General features: G+C 41.1%; 1 protein-coding gene and 1 long non-coding RNA gene across 8 annotated transcripts in view; one reads left to right on the forward strand and one right to left on the reverse strand.

The window, feature by feature from the left end:
• Positions 1–779: 779 nt before the first annotated feature.
• APBB1IP (amyloid beta precursor protein binding family B member 1 interacting protein) overlaps positions 780–19,059 on the reverse strand; it is a 75,602-nt gene continuing 57,322 nt past the window's right edge. For all 7 annotated transcript variants that reach the window (XM_064407300.1, XM_064407292.1, XM_064407257.1 and 4 more), the window contains 4 exons: positions 9,103–9,201; positions 8,041–8,158; positions 4,121–4,218; positions 780–2,163 (listed from right to left, as the gene is read on the reverse strand). In XM_064407300.1, the coding sequence (XP_064263370.1) occupies positions 1,630–2,163; positions 4,121–4,218; positions 8,041–8,158; positions 9,103–9,201 (849 nt within the window). In that variant the 3' untranslated portion in view covers positions 780–1,629. The remainder of the gene's footprint in view (positions 2,164–4,120; positions 4,219–8,040; positions 8,159–9,102; positions 9,202–19,059) is intronic.
• LOC135293391 (uncharacterized) lies at positions 6,782–9,068 on the forward strand. The gene is made up of 3 exons (XR_010355482.1): positions 6,782–6,900; positions 7,274–7,387; positions 9,014–9,068. It is a non-coding gene; the product is annotated as an uncharacterized LOC135293391 (long non-coding RNA).

Genomic DNA, 19,059 nt, shown 5'->3' on the forward strand with positions numbered 1-19,059 from the left:
AGGGCATTTCTCAGTCTGGCAGTTTGAAGGTGCTGATACCTTTAGAATGTCCCAGCATGTCAATTCAAGACTTCCAGTGACATTTTTCTTAATGGTGGGCAGAGTTCTCTTGGTGAGAGTTTTTTGCTCAGTTCAGCTGAAAGCAAGGGAGCTCAAAAACCAGTAAGAGCTGGATGGACTCTTTCTGTGTCAGCTTAACATGGTGTTTAAAGCAAAATCATTTCAGAAAGAAATGCATGTGGTTCCAAACACTGTTTTCAGCTTTAAATAAAATAAAATAAAATTTTTTAAAAGCAGTGATTTCAAAGGGAAAGGTTCTTTATGAAGACATGGTTACAGCTTTCTTATTTCTGCTAAGCTTGTAATGCAGGTATGTAAGTATTGACAAACCAACCTTAAGCCACAAATAAGACTAGAGATGACCCAAAACATAGACAGTGGCACTGCCACCAGCTTGTCATTCTCTTGCCTCCACCACCACTTCTGGATCTAGGAATCCATTCTGACAAACACAGCAGGCTCACCCCCTGCTCTGTCAGATGCTTTCATGCATTTATTTATTTATTGACCACACTTTGATTTTTCTGCTTTTTTATAATTCAAAATTCAGATATATAGTGCTGATGTTATCTTAGGTCAAGTGTGCATGAGAAGAGGCAAAGACCAGAATAAATAAAAAGAAAGTTTAGAAGGTATAGGCAAAAATTCTTTAAAATTCTTTAAAAGTTCCAATTGCCAGTAAAATGGCTGTTCATTAACTGTGACACTTTGTACAGAAATAAAACAGAAACTATTTTTATTTAAGAGCTAACAATGAATGCTTTCTAAATGAACAGTGGAGAATTAAATCCGGAGAACAAATGAAAAAAAAATGTAGGAGAATGCATTCCTATCAGGTACAAGACAATTACAAATGCTTTCACAAGACAGATAATTTACAGGTACAGTTCGACAAATGTTAACCAAGAGAAAAAAATGTTAACCAAGAGAAAAAAAATTCCCACTTACCACAGAAGCATACATAATTTCAAAATATTTTTTTTTTCTTTGTCTAAGGTAACAAAAAAAAAAAGAGATTTCAAAGCAGCAGCTGGGTACAACTGAGTTGTATATAGAAACAAGAATGTATAACATTTGAGGTGAAACTGTCTGGAAATGGCCCTAAAAATTTTAAAAGCATCTTTGTATTGGGAGAAAACCCCCACAGCTGGAAGTTTTCTGATGACGAACTTTTAAGGGCATTTCTGTGAAAAGGGATCTTCCTTCCCACTTCTCAAAATTTGCATGAGGACATTGTGTTTTTCCTTTAACTCCAATTCTACTAAAAAGGCAGCCAGAGTAGATGCATTTCACTTTCTGAAATCCCTGGCTGTTCTTGTGGAGGGAAGCAAGACTCTCCAGTGAATTCTTACCTTGGCCTGGTGCTGGAATGGGAGTTAAGAGCAGGGGATGGTGAGGTGCAGGGGGAAAGTGGCAGGTTACAGGCACAAAGTGGGGGACACAGGGTGCCTCATCTTCTTGAGATCCTTCCAAGAGGAAGTCTGAAGGAGAATTTCTCCTGGAGAAGCCTGACATTCTGTGGTGTTTCACAAGACCAGCTATGCCTTTAAGTCTATCCACTCCTAGAGTTCAGGAGCTGTTACCCCTTTTCTTCTCAAGGGCTTTCATTAGGTCAGACATGAAATCTGCTTGTTTGCCTCCCCCTGCAATCAGAGGTGGCCCTGCTGACTGTGGCTCTCCATCCTGTCCTGTGTTTTCCAGCCTTTTTGGAGGAAGTGGTACAGGTTTCTTCATTGGAAGTGGTGGTGGCTTACTGGAGACAGGTGGAGGTGGAGGGGGTAATGGCACATCTCCATTACTGCTGCTGGAGACCGGTGGTGGTGGAGGCACAAAATCAGGAGGTGGTTCACAGAAATCGGATGGTGGCGGTGGAGGAGGAAAATCAACCTTCAGTGTAGGTGGTGGTGCTGGAAAGCTCTCTGGATCTGTTAGAAAAATGCCACTGTCTCGTTTCACTTTGGAGGGTAGAACTGGTGAAGCAGAAATAGATGAACGCCTTTCAGGTGGAGGAGGAGGCTGCAGTGAGGTCCTCTTACTCTGGACTTTCTGTGGCCTCAGCAATGGCTGTGCCAGGCCAGATGCACTGGTGTTATTTGTTTCAGCCTTTCATAAGCAGAAAAATAAAAGGACAGACACAGTCAGTAAACATGTAAACTAATGCCACTGCCAAGGAACATAAAAAGATAGGAAAATACATGAGTGTAGTAGACAGGGAAATCAGGTAGAGTACATTTTGCCTGAAACATGAAAAGAGTATTTTGTTTTCTTTCTGGAGCTGCCCGTAGAGGTTTGACAGTGGAAACCTCCCTGCTGGCAGTATTCATAGCACGTATATGCATGCTGTTCACAGAAGATGAGTGCTTTTAAAATTTCAAATAATTGCATTTAGTAAGATAAACATCAATGAAGTATCTTTGGGATTCATTGTCCTTGAGCCTAGAAGAAATGATCTTTGAATACTGACCACCTCTCTTGGACCCCTCTTCCCTTCAGAGCCTTCTCCCACGGGATTCTTCCAAGAAGATCCCTAAAGATGCTAAAGTTAGCTCTCCTGGAGTCCCTGTGTGAAGTCTTGCTCTCTGTCCTGCTACCTTCCTTCAATTCTGAACTCTACAGTCTTGTGGTCACTGCAGCCACAGCTGCCCCAACCATCCCACGTCCAACAAGGCCTCCCCTGTTTGTAGCACAAGGTCGGGCAGCCCAGCATTCCTTGTGGGATCCTTCACCACCTGTGACTGGAAGTTGTCATCAGTGCTTTCCAGGAACCTCCTGCACTGCTTGTGCTTTGCTGTTTTGCTTCTCCAGAGGATGTCAGGGTAGTTAAAGCCCCCCAAGAACCAGGGCCTGTGGCTGCAGGGCTGCTCCAGCTGCCTGTAGAAGGCCTCATCCAACCCCTCCTTCATCAGGCGGCCTGGAGCAAACACCCACAATGGAGTCACCCTTACTAGTCTGCCCTTTTATCCTCATCAGGGAACTCCAAGTGTTGCTTCACATAGAGGGCAACTCCACCACTGCACCTTCCTGGTCTGTGCCTCCTAAACAGCCTGTGGCCCTTCATGACAACATTGCAGCCATGGGAACTATCCCGCCATGTCCATAATTGCAATGAGATCGAAGCCCAGTGGCTGCAGACAGATCTCTAGTTCCTCCTATTTGCTGCTTCTAGAGAAAAGTGCTCTGCACCCCTGCAGCAGCATTAATTCTAGCATGAGCTAATTATAACATGTATGCCTCCTCTTCCTCACTCCTTGCCTACAAACATGGAAGTAAATGAGACTCAGGAGGAGGGAACCAGTGGCTGAATTCTCAGAATGTGATCTGGTCCAGAGGAAGTAAGGTTCAGAACAGAGAAACAGGAGGAACTTTCAAAACGGAAACAAGAAGTGTAGAACACGTACTGCTGGTGACAGAAAAATCCTAGGAATTTAATTTCATTAGTCCTGTGCACTTCATACATGATGAAGAGATTGAATAATGAACTGTAAACAAATGCACACCTTTTTTCTGTATGATGCTCTTGAGGTTCTCTTACTGTACCCTTTGATATTTTTACAGCCAGATTTGGTGCAAGTACATGAAATTTGGAGCTTAACAAGAAATGCATTTAGAGCCTAAGGAAAACATATGTTTTCCCTTAGTTCTTCACAGTTTCTCCTTTCTTACACACTCATCTTCAGCTGTGTAGTGTTCCCCACTGAAAACACTACTGTATGTCTTGTGTTTCTAAGTCAAGACCTTGTTTTTTGGCAGAGGCAGAACACAGCACCAAGGTTCTAGCAGCACACTTTGAGACTATCCCAGCAGGCACATTCCTGTTCCTGCTACATGAACTCATGGCTGCTTGTTCTGAAGAACAGAAGCAGTGGGTGGCTGTGCCTTCACCTCCCTCAGAGGCTCCTGGTTCTGTAAGCACACACACTGTTTAGAGTGTGTGGGGCAGCCACCTTTCCCAGGAGCCAAATCCTTCTCATTGGCACTTTGAGGGGGAAGACAGTAGGTGAAGGAAAACAAACTTGGAAAACTCATTCACAGATGACATTTAATTGTAGTAATTGCTCACTTGTGCCTCAGATGTATCCACTTTCTTCTGAGTGTCTGGAAATTCTGCACTGGAACAATGAACACTTTGGGGAATCTGTCCATTTGACTGAACAGTACCTGTGACAAGGAGAGGAGTCAGAGGGAAGAGTGTTAGGATTTTGTGATATTAACCAGATCAGGGAATACCCAACTATAAAAATTTCTTTACAACTCCCACAAGGAAACACTTGTTACAGAGTTTTTATACATAACTCAGTAAAATCTGTTTTCTACTTCAAGCTCATTTTGTGACCTTTCTTATTCAGTTTTATTGCTTAAGGAAAATAAAGTACTTTACATTAAAATCCCTAAGCACCTTACATTAAAATACCTGTGTTTCATAACAGCACTTTGAAGTTTGCAGTATGCTGTAGTATTACCATATTCCCAGTTTTATTGCCTTTTTTTTTTGTTTAATTTAGGCTAAAGACTAAAAGCACCATAGCTTCATATCAATCAGTCATTGGAGTGGAAGGTCCGAAATCCTAAAGAGGGGCTGATCTACTTTCTTTAGTAAATGAGCTAAAACATGTCCCTAGGTCTGAAAAATCTGCCCCATTTGGAATCACAAATACCTGTGAACTTCACTATGTTCTCAGATTAGTGTGGATCTGGAAGCTGGCTGAGTTGAAGCTCTGCAAAACATCTGCCCACCATTTCTGCTTGTGCAAGGGATATGCATAAATAACCCAGTACTGTCAAATGGAGTAAGTGAATGTAAGACCAAAGAACAAATTTACAAGTTTAATTATAAAAAAATCCCCTGTCCCTGTGTAGTCTGATGAGGATTAAATACTCTCCAGTTTAGTGCAGCATTTTTGAAAGCTTTATGTGTCAGAGTAGTAGACAGTGTTTGGTGCCTAGAGACCCACATTTGCAAACCTTAATGACTACCTTAGCTCTATTATAATTTACAGTTCTGAGATCCAGTAAAGTTCCACTCCTGTACTTCCCAGATGTTAGTGAACCCTTAGCTGTCTACAGGGTAGCCTAAACACAACAATGGCTTTAATCTTTACACGTACTTTACCGATCAGCAAAGAGGTTCCAGGAATTTGATAAGAAATAGAATAAAGTATTTTTACTGCCATGCCTGCAAATCCCATGACTGGCAGAGAAGTAAGACAAACTCTGCAGTGTGCCTAATTTACTAAAGCTATTTAAGCTTCAAAGGATGACAGAAGGTGGTCTAATATCCTTAGGTTTTATACCTTTGCCTGCATGCTGTTCATTATATTTAATCCAAAGTACCATTTGGATCATTCAAACTGCAATCTTGTGTTGAAGGACTAACATAGAAGTCAATAAAGAGATAAAACCAATTTTGTGGTTCTCCTTCTTCAGTGGAAGGAGATGTCAATCCCTGGGTTCTGTGGCCCAGAGAGGTTATGCTCCCTAAAGTGGAGCAAGTTACTGTCTCATCTCCCTTTGTCTGCTGTTCATAGCAGAGCAGGAGTTTGGTTTTCACACTGCTCAAAGATGTTGCTGCCCTCAGTCATACTGAGATTTAACTAAATGAAGGAAAGCAGAGAGAGATCCACTCTATCTAGTGCAGGCATGGTGTTCTACTTGGCAAAAATAATGTAACAAAAGGCTGGGACACAGTAATCTGTTTCCTCTTCTGTTAATGGATTCCATAAACTCTGCAAAATTTGAAAACAACACTTGATACACTATCTCCTGCCAGCCAGCTAATGGACTCCCAGACAATATAGTATATGAGCCCATGAATTCTATTCTCAAGATTTATTTTTAATTTCAATGTTACAGTATTCTTTACAAGTTAATTTCTTCAAAATTTTATAGTAAATTAGCATTTAAGAAAAAAAAAGGTAGTCCAAATAATGCAAAATATAGATACACAAATGCAAAATATTTATCCTTATAGTGATAAGCAACATCTGTGTAAAGCAACATCTTATGTCTTTCAAAGATCATGATATTGTGATGCAATATCATACAGGACCACTACATACACTGATTTTTTCAGTGTTCAAAGGCAACCAGGCACAAAGCCAAAGAGGGAAACAACATATTCTGACTGAGGTGCAGCTGGGACACTTCAGCCACAGGCTACACAGGTTGGTGTACATGTGACCCCCAGTGCTGGTTACAGCACTGTGTCCAGGGAATAAAGGCTACATGGTATGTGAGAATCAAAGTTTTACCTGCCTTCCTTGGCTGCCACTGAAGTTAACAGAGTACAGCCAGATCACACAGGACTGTAGTTTTCTCTAGCAGATTTTAGCCTATACTGAAGCCAGCCCATACAAATGGCTATGGAGCCATCTGAAAACAGAAGTGAACATCCTTTGTTCCTTTTCCAAAACACAAACTAACAACTGCTCACAGTCAGGTAGTTCTAGTAGCATAGTCAGGCCTCAGGCTTTATATAGGGCAGCTATAACAACTGTAAGATACCCAGAATCACAGTGACTTGCCTCATTTACAACACTAATGATTCTTCAGAGATAATTCCATAGAGACAGTATACATGACTAAAACCTTTCCAGGCTACTTAACCATTTAACACAATCCATTAGTTAAAATTAGCAGTATATTCTATTGAACACATGCAGAGCTCCTGGATTCTAGTCAGGAGCTGAAGTCACAGAGATGTATATACAGCCTTTATAGGGCCTCAGTCCTGCCCATATCCAGGACAGCACCAGCATGGAGCCCCCCTGGCCAGCCACATCTCTACTGCTGTCAGCACCTGAGCACAAATGTTCCATGACTGTCAAACCCACCCTCACTCAAGTAAACTTCCTACTGTCAAGGGCTGATGCTAGCTGGATGCCAGGCACCCACAAAAGCTGCTTGCTCACTCCTCTCTGCAGTTGAAGAGAGAAATTTAACAAACAATTTGTGGGTTCAGATAAGAAGTGGGAGAGATCACTTACTAAATACCATCAAGGGCAAAACAGGCACAACTTAGAGATACAAAGTGAATTTATTGCTAACAGAATGAGAGCAGGATAATGAGTAGTAAAACAAGCCCTTAAAAACACCTTCCCCCATCAGAAACCTCCCTGATCTCAAAACAGTCTGTTACTGGGTCTCCCCATGCCACATCTTTGTTAAGATTATTTGACTCCAAGGAATAGTAGGAAGACCACCTTCTATCTCCCAGGTACTCAAAAAAGATGAACTGAACCGAAGCCCTAGAAAGGTATTTGTGTTGTCTACATGAGAAGTCAGGGTATCAACTTCCAACAGCAATTTCGGCTTCGCCTGCCTTATGACAGTAAGTACTTGGCCAGCATACCCTTCCTAATAAAGCATGTAAATTAAAAATAGTCATGCAAGTTACAGCTACTATCACGTACTGCTGTACTGGTCTCATTAGATCAGTAACATCAGGATGATGGAGCTTCTGGAAAAGTAAGGTTAGAAAATAATGCAGTCCTTTCTTACTCTTGTGTCCTAACACCCACATTGTTACCATGCAAATGAGTAAAAGGCTAGGACAGAGAATGGCTCACCCTTTCTATAATGATTTCTAATCTTTCCATAATGATCAATCTCAGAATATCCCACCCACTCCTTTTATTAATTGAAAGACAAACTCCAATACAGCCAGTGTAGAGATGGGCAAACAGTAAGTTTCAAGACATGGACTATCAGTCTGCAAAATGTAGATGGAGGATAAAGGATTCAGATGCCAACAGAAAAATGGCTCATTAAGTTGTGCAGATTTAAACTGTTCTTCAGTGAACTGTCTCTGTATTCTCCAAGTTCTAACTGTAAAGTGAGAGCTTTGCTGCTACACTGGCCTGTCTATTAAAAGACATCTTGCTGAATCATAGGATAGTTTTCTGGACAAAGACTCCACGCAACACTGATGATAACAGAAAGGGGCAATAAATGTGATTTCCACTGCTGTGGCAGTGTCAGTACCTGCTGATGAGGATCCTGCAGGGGCAGCTGGCTCCACCACTTTTTGATTTGGCCACCGAGAGGACAGGCCAGCTTTCTTCACTGCACATTTGTAATTGTCATAGAGTGTCTTGCCATACTGCAAAAGAACCAAAACAATAACATGAGCTTAACATAGGCCAAGCATTCATTCTGTTCTTGGACAACTTTTCTGACCTTGTTTCTTCCTACCTAGTTTGTTAAAATGTCTTTCTAGAAGTAGTGTGCCTTTTTCTGTGTAGGGCCAGGTGGAAAGCACAATAAAACATGAATCCCCATGACCAGACAGTCCTACTGATATCATTCTTACATTTCATGTTCATTTCAGTATCTGTGAACTTCTTGAAACCTGCTTTAAAATCAACTGTTCTCAGTATCTTTTCCCAAGTATTATATTTTCAAACTGGAGATTTGAGACACTGAATCCCAGGCTCTAGAGCAAACAGAGCCTGGAATTCTAGAGCTCTGTCAGTGTAAGACACAATATAATTTTATGTTCACCCCACACCTTTGTTATAAGCTACCCTGCAGAAGAACTGTCAGGAAAAACCCCAAACTAACAGATAAGAGGAGTAGGTGTGTATGGAAAAATACAGCCAATACCAAGGCTATGTATAAATCCATCTACCTTAATGTAGATGAAAATGGGCTGTCAATTAGGACGTTTTGAATAGAGTGAGGCAGACAATTTGGGTAGGACTGTCTGAAAAATGTCACAACTGGACTGACCAGAGCTTGCACACTTTAGCTACAGTATATTATTATTGAGCCAGATAACTGTGCAGTAGTTTTTATGAGTATATGAGTTTTATAGCTACTGAACTCACTCCTGTGTTAATAAGAAAAACATACTGATAGCTAAGGTACAGGGACATTCAGCAAATCCATCCTCATCATGCACTTCTGATCTTTGTTTCTGTGGTAAAATTAGCACGAATGTCCATTCTTGTCACAGTATCTCCAGCTGAGGTGATGACAGTCAGTAACCTCAGAAGACCTGCTCTTACAGAAGATACATTAAAGTACATTTACTTTTAATCTCACCTTGGCAATTCTTATTCCTGTTACCCACTGATGCAGGGTTGCTTTATCATCACAGCACAAGTACTTGATATAGTTTGACTCCTTTTGAATCTGGGGGTGCTGAAAGATATTAATTTATAAAATAAGACAAACACAGAAATGAAATCATTATGAGAAAGTCTGAAGGAACCACACAATGACCCTGTGAAAACACATCATGAAGATGATTTGAAAAAACAAAAGGCAGCAAAGCCAGAGTATAAAAAATATAAAAAATATGGTGATTATGAACAATACATGTGTTGCCACTGGCAGCTTTTGCTTGAAACCATTTTAATGCATTGCAATGTGAATTCAAGGGTTTCAGAAATATAACAGTGATCTAGAGTTCAATGAAATCTATAATTGCTCTGGTTCAAGGTCTAACACTCAATGTACAAACACTAGAAGGAAGTCTGTTTCTCGTTTTGTGGTTTGTCATACGTGAGGCACTTAGACTGAACATTGAACATAATTAGTTTTCAAAGACAATGTTAAATTTGTTTAAGTATAAACTTTCAGCTCAAGCATATTTTTCCTCCTAACTGACTGCTTTTCTTTGGGCTCAATTCTAGCTTTTTTTCTTATATATTTTTATTTTTCTTTACTCTTGCTGGTTTTGCAAAAAATATATATAAAACTGTTACACGTTCTGGATAGAGAATCATTCAAAATCCAGCACCATCAGAAGTATTATTTTTCTTTTGTTTGTATCAGAAACCTCTAAAATTTTAAAACTTTTTTTTTTCATTTTGGACAAAATTTAGGATCTCTTTCCTTTACCAATCAAGGTAGTATGGATATGTGTTGACATATCTTTGCAACTCAAAGACCATCAAAATGCCAGACTTCCTATTTGCCTAGGACTGAACAGACTCTGAAGGAATGTGGTTTCCCTGCTAAAGCGGAGAAAGATCTAAGTCTTTAGTAACATGGATGGAATAACATACTGCATATACTTTTGATATGCAAAGGAAAGAATGGACCCAAAGGAAAAACATTTAATTATCCCTTATTTATGTGTTAATTTCTATCTATATTCTTAAAAATTTTAAGTGCACAGTTAGTGAAATATTGTGAATGCACAAAAAGTAGCTAAATATGCTCCAAGGATTCACTCTCTTTTCATCCTCTGCAGTTAAAAATTCAAAGCACACCCCCACCTAGCAAGGACGCTGGGTTTAGATGTGTCATTAAGCCCCAGAGCAGAGCAATGCTGCACATGGGGAACTCAGCAAGGTTCCTCCCAGCACAAAGTACTGCCAGCCTCTGGCTCATGTAGGTGCCACATCCTCACAAATATCTGCTGCTGGCTGGGACGTCCTGCTGCAGAGGCCAAACCTGCCCACAGCTGGGTGACCCAAAAGCAGAGCCAAACACAGCAGACTTGCTCCTCAGCCACGTGTCTCTTGCTCCCTGCTCAGCACTGCAGACACCAGGCTCCCCTTGCTTGTGCTGACCCAGCTGCTCAGGAGGCCACATTGTAATTTAAAAAAACAAAAACGGAACTGGTCTGGGTTAAATATAACCCATTTCATCATGCTGTAGTTTTGGTTTATTTGTTTTCAAACCCAGCAGTCTACAACATGAGCTCACACAGAGCAAGGGAATAAGGAACATTGTGTCTTGGGGAGAGAATGAGTAGCAAGGGATGGATGAGAGGATAGGACTGCACAAGCTATTGCTGCCAAAGCCCTGTATCATCAATTCTGGAGTGAGAGGGACCACACCATGGAGATAACTGTGAGGGAAGAAAAAAGCAAAGGGACATTACCCTTAAGAGGTCTCATAGTGACAGATGCATCCCAAGGCTGTGGGTAACCATGTTACAAGTCCCTCCATGTTTGCACTCACCTGCTCACACAGGTCCCAGTCTTTCTGCAAACACAGAGCTGGCCATCTCCCCTGGACAATGAATATGCTGAGTCTGCTTCTGCCTCTGGAAGTGCCTGTGGCTGCCTTACTCCATCGCCTTCCTCTGGGGCACTCCCAGGTAAAGAGCAAGGGACAGCTCCCACTGCAAGCCCAGAGATGCCAGCTCACTGTCACCATGTGCCTTAACTGCAAAGCAGGGACCATGCCCACCTCTGGACCCTCACCCACCTGGTACACTCACACATCATTCCTTCACACAGCTCAATGTACAGGGCATTGTTTTTATACACCTCTGCCACGTATCAAACCAGGGCAGTAACCAGGCCCCTGGACAAACAGCCTGCTCCAGCTCCCAGCATCTGCCTGTCCTTGTCTCCACAGCCCCAGAGAGCCTGAATGCTGCTCAGAGTAGTCTCTTCTGGCACAGATCTGGCTAGGACACAATGCCCAAAAATCCTTGCTTCCTTCCACTGTTTTTCCATTAGGTGACCAAACACAGTGAAAATCAGAGAATTCAGCCTGAATGGTACCTTTAAAAGGGAACTGTAAGCAGGCACTTTTTTGTGTGCCAGAGTACATCCCATATACCTGGGTTAAGTCATCACCAATAGAGACAAAAGAGCCAAGAGGTGCAAACAAAGACACTGCAACCTCGGTAAAGTCAGTTCTTCAGGCACTTCTCAACCAGCAGCTAGCATTTTTGCTTCAGTGTGTAAGGTCCTACCGAACCCAGCAGATGGCACCCAAACCTTTAAAAAAGGAAATAAAGGGAGCTTTTCCTTCCCCTTTTTTATGGCAAGAAATTCATTGCATCTACATAATCCCCCTCATTTTTAAACACCACACCTACCAGTGTGTGTTTTTATTACAAGCAAAAATAGAAGACTTCCATAATTTAATAAATGGCTCATGCAAACATCTGTAAGAATGTCCACACCACATAACAAGGAGGTCAAGGCATAGAGCAAGCCAGGTAATGGTGCTGCACATACACACAGCCCTGCCACGGGGATCTGCTTCTGGGGTGCTCAAGAGAGGCTGCTGCAGACCTCTCCTCTGGGGCACCCTATGTAAATACCAGCTTCACAAGAACACCTGTACTCTGTCAGATCAAAGGTCCCTGAACGCAGCACCTGTATTCTGAAAGTGGCCAGAAATGGGGCAAGGGGAAGTACAAGAAAAGCATATCCTTCTCTTAGCTCTCTGTCTACAATGATTTTCAGCGGTTTTCTGAGACTCATGGGGTTTTCTCCATAAATCCAGTTCTCTTCCAGGTACTTCTTCAGGTTTTATTGAGCACAAAGAAATTCTGGCATCCACAACACCTTTTAGCAACAACTTTTACAAGTCTGTCACACACTCTATGAAGCACCACCTCCTTCTCTGAACCTGACTGCCACTAGCTCTGTGTAACATTCTTGTTTTGGAAGAGATGCTGAATGTCTGACCCCTAGCCACACCTTTCCATGCCACTCCTGAGCCTAGAGATCCTCATCATACTTGTAGCAAGCTGTCTCTCCTTTTTAGCCTACGGGCTTCTAGTCTCTTCAGTCATTCTTCAAGTCAAATAATTCCTTATCTTTGCTTATCCTTGTTGCTCCTGATTGATACTTTTAAAAGTTCATTATATATTCTCTTTGACATGAGAGGATCAGAAGTGCACAGGCTAACAGAAACCATGAACTTGTGCCATGGTAAGGCAACATTTGCTGTTTTATCATCTATGTCTTTCCTAATAATTCCTAATGCTTGATTTATGTATCTGACAACTACTGAGCACTGAACCTCAGCCTCACAATGGCCTTCCAGAATTCCTCAGTCTGCCCTTTCCTCAATGATGTGAATAATATAATATCATCAGCAAATTTCCTCACTTCACTCCTTACCTTGCCTATGAATATTTTCAGACTGTGGGGGGGGGGGGTCTCACAATCCTGAGAGGCTGAGGGGGAATTGTCAGTGAACAAGGTGACAGTGTCCCTTGCTGGATAACATGTGAGTTACTTACTGGCTACCCTTTACCCTGTCATTTGCTGGCTATTGTCTCCACCAGGCAATCCATCTCAACTACTGATATTCACCAGTGGGACCTATTCCAAATTGCCCCAATCATTTCCTTGATTGAATTACTCCAATCAGCAACCGTGATTAAGTGCACAGTCACAAATATATGCTGTCACTTAGGGACCAAACTGGCAGGCTGCTGAACCCCCAGCTCTGAGAAGGAAGGTCAGACACCTCAGAGCCATGCAGGCACCCTGTATAATCCCTTTGTTACAGCTGAGAACTGTATTGTCTCTCATTTTCCAAGAAGCAGCAGCAGCACAGGCTCTTTTTACATGTAACTTTCTGAATGACACATAAAGCTTAACTCATTACTGGATCCACAGCCCACTGAGGTCAACTGAAAATATCCCCTTCACCTCACAAGAGCTTGGATCAGGCCTAAGGAGGACTGTTCCAGGCTGCCAGTACAGAGGCTGCCTACAGCAGCTGTTGGGAAGGCCAGATCACAGGAACAAACAGCAGCAGCACCAAGCTTAGCCCTGCAGCTTGCTACCCATACAAGATTATTAGTAACTGACTCAGATGGAGACATTTGTCTTCCTGTAACTTTTAGATACATGAAGCATGCCACTTTCGGTAGGAAGGTAAAATGTTTCAGCTGAGAATTGTCACAGCCCACCCACCCCACCATTTGCTCACTTGGAGGAACTGTATCATAGTGGAATTGCTTCAGCAGTACAGTGGCAGAAGTCTCGACTCTCAATGCTGACCTTCACAAGCTCAATTTTCCACTTGAAACTTCACATAAAATCTACTACATAGTGCATAAAAAGGTGACTCAGAATAAGCAATTTGAAGAAGAACCTAGGCAACTGGAACTACCTGGAAATGCTGACTTGATAAGAAGATCCCTAAATGATTCTATGATTCTGTGTGGACCAATTTCCTCCTTTCACAGCTCCTGTGTCTCAGGAGAGGGTTTAGTCCAGCACACAGATATAAGCAGCTGTAGTCACTATGCAAGTCTGGTTTTACTGTGAGACTAACAGAGGTCAACAACATCAATAACAGCTATGTGAGAAATACTGTACTTTAAGGCAAAAAACCACTAACCTCAGTATGCCACACCTCATACATAGACAGATAAATTATTTTGTTACAGGGTGCATATCATGTCTTGAAAAGATCATTAAAATCATCCGACAGCAAAGTGAAAACATCTTCTCTGGAAAGGTTTAGCACCTTTTCCTCTGAAATGTGTAGCACCAAAATGAATTATTAAAGACAACTGCTTAAGCAGTAACAACTCTAGAACTCATAGTTTAAAAGAAAAGTAAAATATGCAAGTAGAAAAGCTCTCCAGAATCTTTCTCAAATTAAAAAAAAATTGAATAGTGTTTTGAAATAATATGGACTACAGTGAACCTTCATCCATCGATGTCAAAACTCTTAATAATGATGAATTAGTCACATCATTGAGCCTGATTTTTTATGTACTAAGATCTGAGCATCTCAAATATCAGGCTGCTAAAGGATGTGCCATGTTTCACCTAGAAAAGCACTGAAGAGGCTTGGAACAGGACCTAGTATTCTCCCCTATCCCACTGTCTCCTCTGTAAGTATCAACTGCCTAGAGATAAAACAAGAAGAAGCACTTGAATATAAAGAGTTTGTTTTCTGGAGAGGTTTAAAAAAATACTTGTCCACAGATAGCATTTTCAGATATAAAGTAAACTCTTTGCCTAAGGAAAAAAGATAAAACACATTGAAAACCTGAAGAAATAGGAACTGAATGATGTGGTTTCTATGGTGTCTGCCAAAACAAATGACTGAAGGCCATGTGTGCATGAAATTGGAGATTATCCAAATAAAATGTTCTTTTGCGTTGCCTTCTTCCAACACTGAAGATGAAAAGCAAACTGAAGTTATTCAGGCATCTCATTGCATTCCTTGCCCCAAAATATATGGATCATTGCTCAGTCTCTGAGGCAGAAACAATAGCCAGAAGAATAAAGAGTGACTAACTTTGGATCACAAACTTTGGCTTTTAGCTGAATTTTCACAAAATGCTCAATGCTTTTGGATACCTTAACTATTACCAGTGAATTTGTGCTGTGTTGAACTAGCTTCTCTGAAAAGCTGAGACTCTTTTGGCTCCCATGGCTGGAAGTAAAATTAATAGTCAGTACCTTTCAAAAATCACATAAAAATGGTTAAGATTTGTAATCTACTATTCATCATGGTCAAATTCAGATGCTATGCACCCCTTGCATGAAGATGATCATACTTAACTGATCTCTTGAAGATGTGTGAAACTTCTATACTCTATGCATAAAAGAGTAATTGCCCTATTATTAAGGAAATTATTCTTTTGACCTACATTTCTCTTATGATTTGAGGCAAAATTTTTAGGTCATTAAAAATATATGTAATAGCTATTGTAACTAAAGAGGTCTGATTTATGCAGGAAGTAATATTTTCCAAAGCTATCATATTCAATTTCTACCTGTGCATTCTCTGAGCTTATTCTCCCTGCTGTTCATACATTAATCTAACAAAACTGTGCATGTACATGACTGTAATCCCACATACCTGAAAGTGTTCTGCAATAAAAAGTATTTGTACTTCTGCTTTCTCAGTTAATCTAGCAATGAATAAGTGTTTCAGTTAATCTGAAACACTTATCTGAAACACTCATACTAAAACAATTTCTAGATCTTTCACATTAAAAAACAACTCCTGCTTTCTGTCTTTGTTTCCTGCACTAGCCATTTGTTCTACATAGTTGTTCCTAATGTTTTTTTATCTCAAACACTCTAATTCTCACCTTCTGCCTTTTGAACTGTCTTTGTGTTGAATGCATTACATACATGAATCAGCCTGTATGGAGCACACAGGATATGAGGGAGGAGGGAATCAGGAGAGAAGCAGCTAAATACCAAATCACCTGCTAGAATTATGCTGCTATTGCAAACAAGCTATTCTTTTTGAAATTTTACTTCCAAAATTCTTTGGATAATTACATTTAAAAAAAAAATAATGGTGCCAAATGATGCCAGGAAAACTTAACTGTTTTGACTGCACAGGAAAATGTACCCAGCTGTAGAAATAGAGGGTGATTCGCCTTTGTCTCAGTTTATCCCCAGGAAACCATTTTTTTCATCCTAGATTAATTCAGCATTATGCACCATTACCTCCAGATTACTCAGGCATAACCAGCACCAATAAACTATAATTAAATCCACTCTTTGTCACAGGCACATCAGACTGACTAAACCAGCAAATTTGCATATAGATTACCTTGCTATTTGTCTGCTTTGAAAGATTTTTCCACATGGTGTGACAAAATCAGCTCCTGGACGAGCAGGCGTGCGCATGCACACACAGAGACAATCCACAAAATGAACATTATGGTCACCCTTTCTGCTCAGTGCAATAGATGCTGTTGCTAGCACGATCCCTTCCTTTCTGGTGAAATACCTTATTTTTGTGGGCTTTCCGTTTCAGAATGTGAAATAAATCATTAAAGGTCTCATTTACTTCCACAGCATTTTCCATATAACACGAGATGGCAAATGAGAAAATTTGCAGGGAATCTAGATATAAAATCACACATTTTTAAATGCAAAGGAAGCTCCAAGGAACTAAACCATTTCTATGTGCTGTGTGCAGTGTGTGAATATATTTTTGCTGGAAAGCAGAGAGAATTTTGTTCCCTCACCATTGCTCTCCCAGGAGTGGCCAGCACTCTGTGCAGGGTAGCACGGAGAGCTTGCTGTGATCTTCTCTTGCCTCCTCTGCTGGGAAGAGAGTGACAAATCCAAGCTTGAGACATGCAGGTTTGAGTGAGGGTCTTTTTTCAAACTTGGCTGACCTTTCCTTTCCTCTTCTCTGCATATGGAGATCTCTATTAGGAAAAGAGTCACTTTATCTGATGTCAAAGAGAAGGGTGGGATCTTTAAATTTATGGAAGCATTAGACAGGCTGAGTACAAAATAGGAATAATCTGCACCTTTACAAGAACAGATGTCCAAAAAGTATTTCTTATACTCAGAGGTTCTGTTTTTAATATTCTGAGAATTCATTGTGTTGTTCCTGGATTTTGAAATGTGGGACTTTCTTTGAGGGAGGAAGGTTGTTCAGCAGTGATATAGAATAAGTGCACTGAAGAAGTTTAAAGCTCAGCACAGATAGCCACTGGGAAATAAAACACAGTTCCTCAAGCTTTTAATTGCCCCAAAGCCTAAGGATTCCCAAAAGCCAACTCCATTGGAGGCTCTGTGCCAGGCTGCAGTCTTGCCCTCAGGACCCAGCCACACTGGTCCTGGTCTGCTGCACAAGCACAGCTAAAGGTGGCCCTGCTCTCACCTCCAGCCAGCCAGCTGTGCTCTGTCTCGTTGGTCACAGCTGGGCTTTCTGCTGCCTGATACGAGGAAGTAGCTGTTTTGTTCTGTTATTGCAGTTGTCTCCTGAATCATCCTGAAAGGAAATTTCTGAATAAGCTCAGCAAAATGCTCCCTCTTTTGCTAGTAAACACTGTAATGTTTAATTGATTCTGGCACTCTACCCTTTTGCCTATTATCTCCTCAGTATCTTGATTATTAACAAATAAGCAAAGCACATCCTATTTTTGTGCTGAAGTATAGTATATACAGTGGGATGCTGACATAATGGGAACAAATTATAAAGCAGGAGCACTCACAACACATCAAGCTTCTCTAGCTGTAAGAGGAATATCCTACAGCATGGATCTGCAGATAAGAATACCTATATTTGAGCTAGTTTAGGTGCAGCTCCAATATTCCAGGCTGCAAAAACCATCACAGCTTCAGGCTAAGTATCAAAGCAACCTGCCCATGATGTGGATGATCTTGTTGCTACACTAACATCAGCACCCTAGCCAGCCTTAGCTACATAACCCAGGTATGATCACTGAAGTTGAAATGAAACACCTAGATCATACAGAAAACAGGACAGAGGGAGCAGCTCCTGGTGACTGGATGCATGTTAGCTGGGACAGGCACTATGACCAAAAGCTCACTGTCTCTGCAAGACCCATACCTGACTATAGCCAAGGAGAAGAAACTGGAGAAAAAGCCCACATCGCATTTAGAGACATCAAAATGAAGCCACAGTCAAAGACATGTCATGAGGACTTTGAGGCAACACCCATATTATTCAGGGCTGTGTCAGTCAACCGGAAAAATCTCGTTCTGGCTAAAACCAGGTCACCAGGACTGTGGTTAAAATCAGTTACAGTGTTTACATTCTCTTTACATTCTTGGCAACGCCTGGAGCATAGATGCAAAAATGGCAAGAATGTTCTGCTCATTTTTCCTGAGTGCTCTTCCCTCCATAAAGACACAGCATAAAGATGACCAAGACAGGGCGGGAGGCAAAAGGAAATGTTTTCTCTTTTCCCCCTGCTAATATGAGACAAGACCTTCAAAGCAGGAACAAATACTACAAATATACATATATTATTTGTTTAGAAGGTTCATTGTACAACTGGGGACTGGAGGAAAAGAAAGAACACTCCATTCAAGTATTAGGCCATATTCAACTCCAAATCAGCCCACCTTACTAGACATTTAAATGAACAGATGTCCCTGTTTTTGAAGTAAAGATGCCAATAGCTTAACCACTGAGAAATGAATATGGCATTTTTTCAACTCAGTTCTCAAAGCTGAAAATATAGTTCTGAATTCAGCAGGATTTTCCACCTAGCACAGAAGCAAGGTACTGCTGAAGCTGTTACACCCTTGCATTTCTCCTGTACTATAAAGTATAAGCTCTTGCCTCTGAGCTGGGCAGGTTCTGTTGTTATGTTTGAAACACAGCAGAGCAAGTAACTTGGCTGATGACTGCTCACTGTTTTGACATAGCAGTTCCTAAGGGGGTCCTCATAAAGAAATTTTTAAATTCTTAAAATTTTTAAATTCTTTAAAAAACATAGTGGCATGCTGTTCAAAAACTTTCCAAGCGGCATTACAGCTTGCCAGAGCTAATAAGCACTTCCAGGCTCTTTTTTCCCCAAATATTTGTTTTACTATACAG

This window comes from Passer domesticus, chromosome 1, assembly GCF_036417665.1.
Source record: "Passer domesticus isolate bPasDom1 chromosome 1, bPasDom1.hap1, whole genome shotgun sequence".
Classification (NCBI taxonomy): domain Eukaryota; kingdom Metazoa; phylum Chordata; class Aves; order Passeriformes; family Passeridae; genus Passer; species Passer domesticus.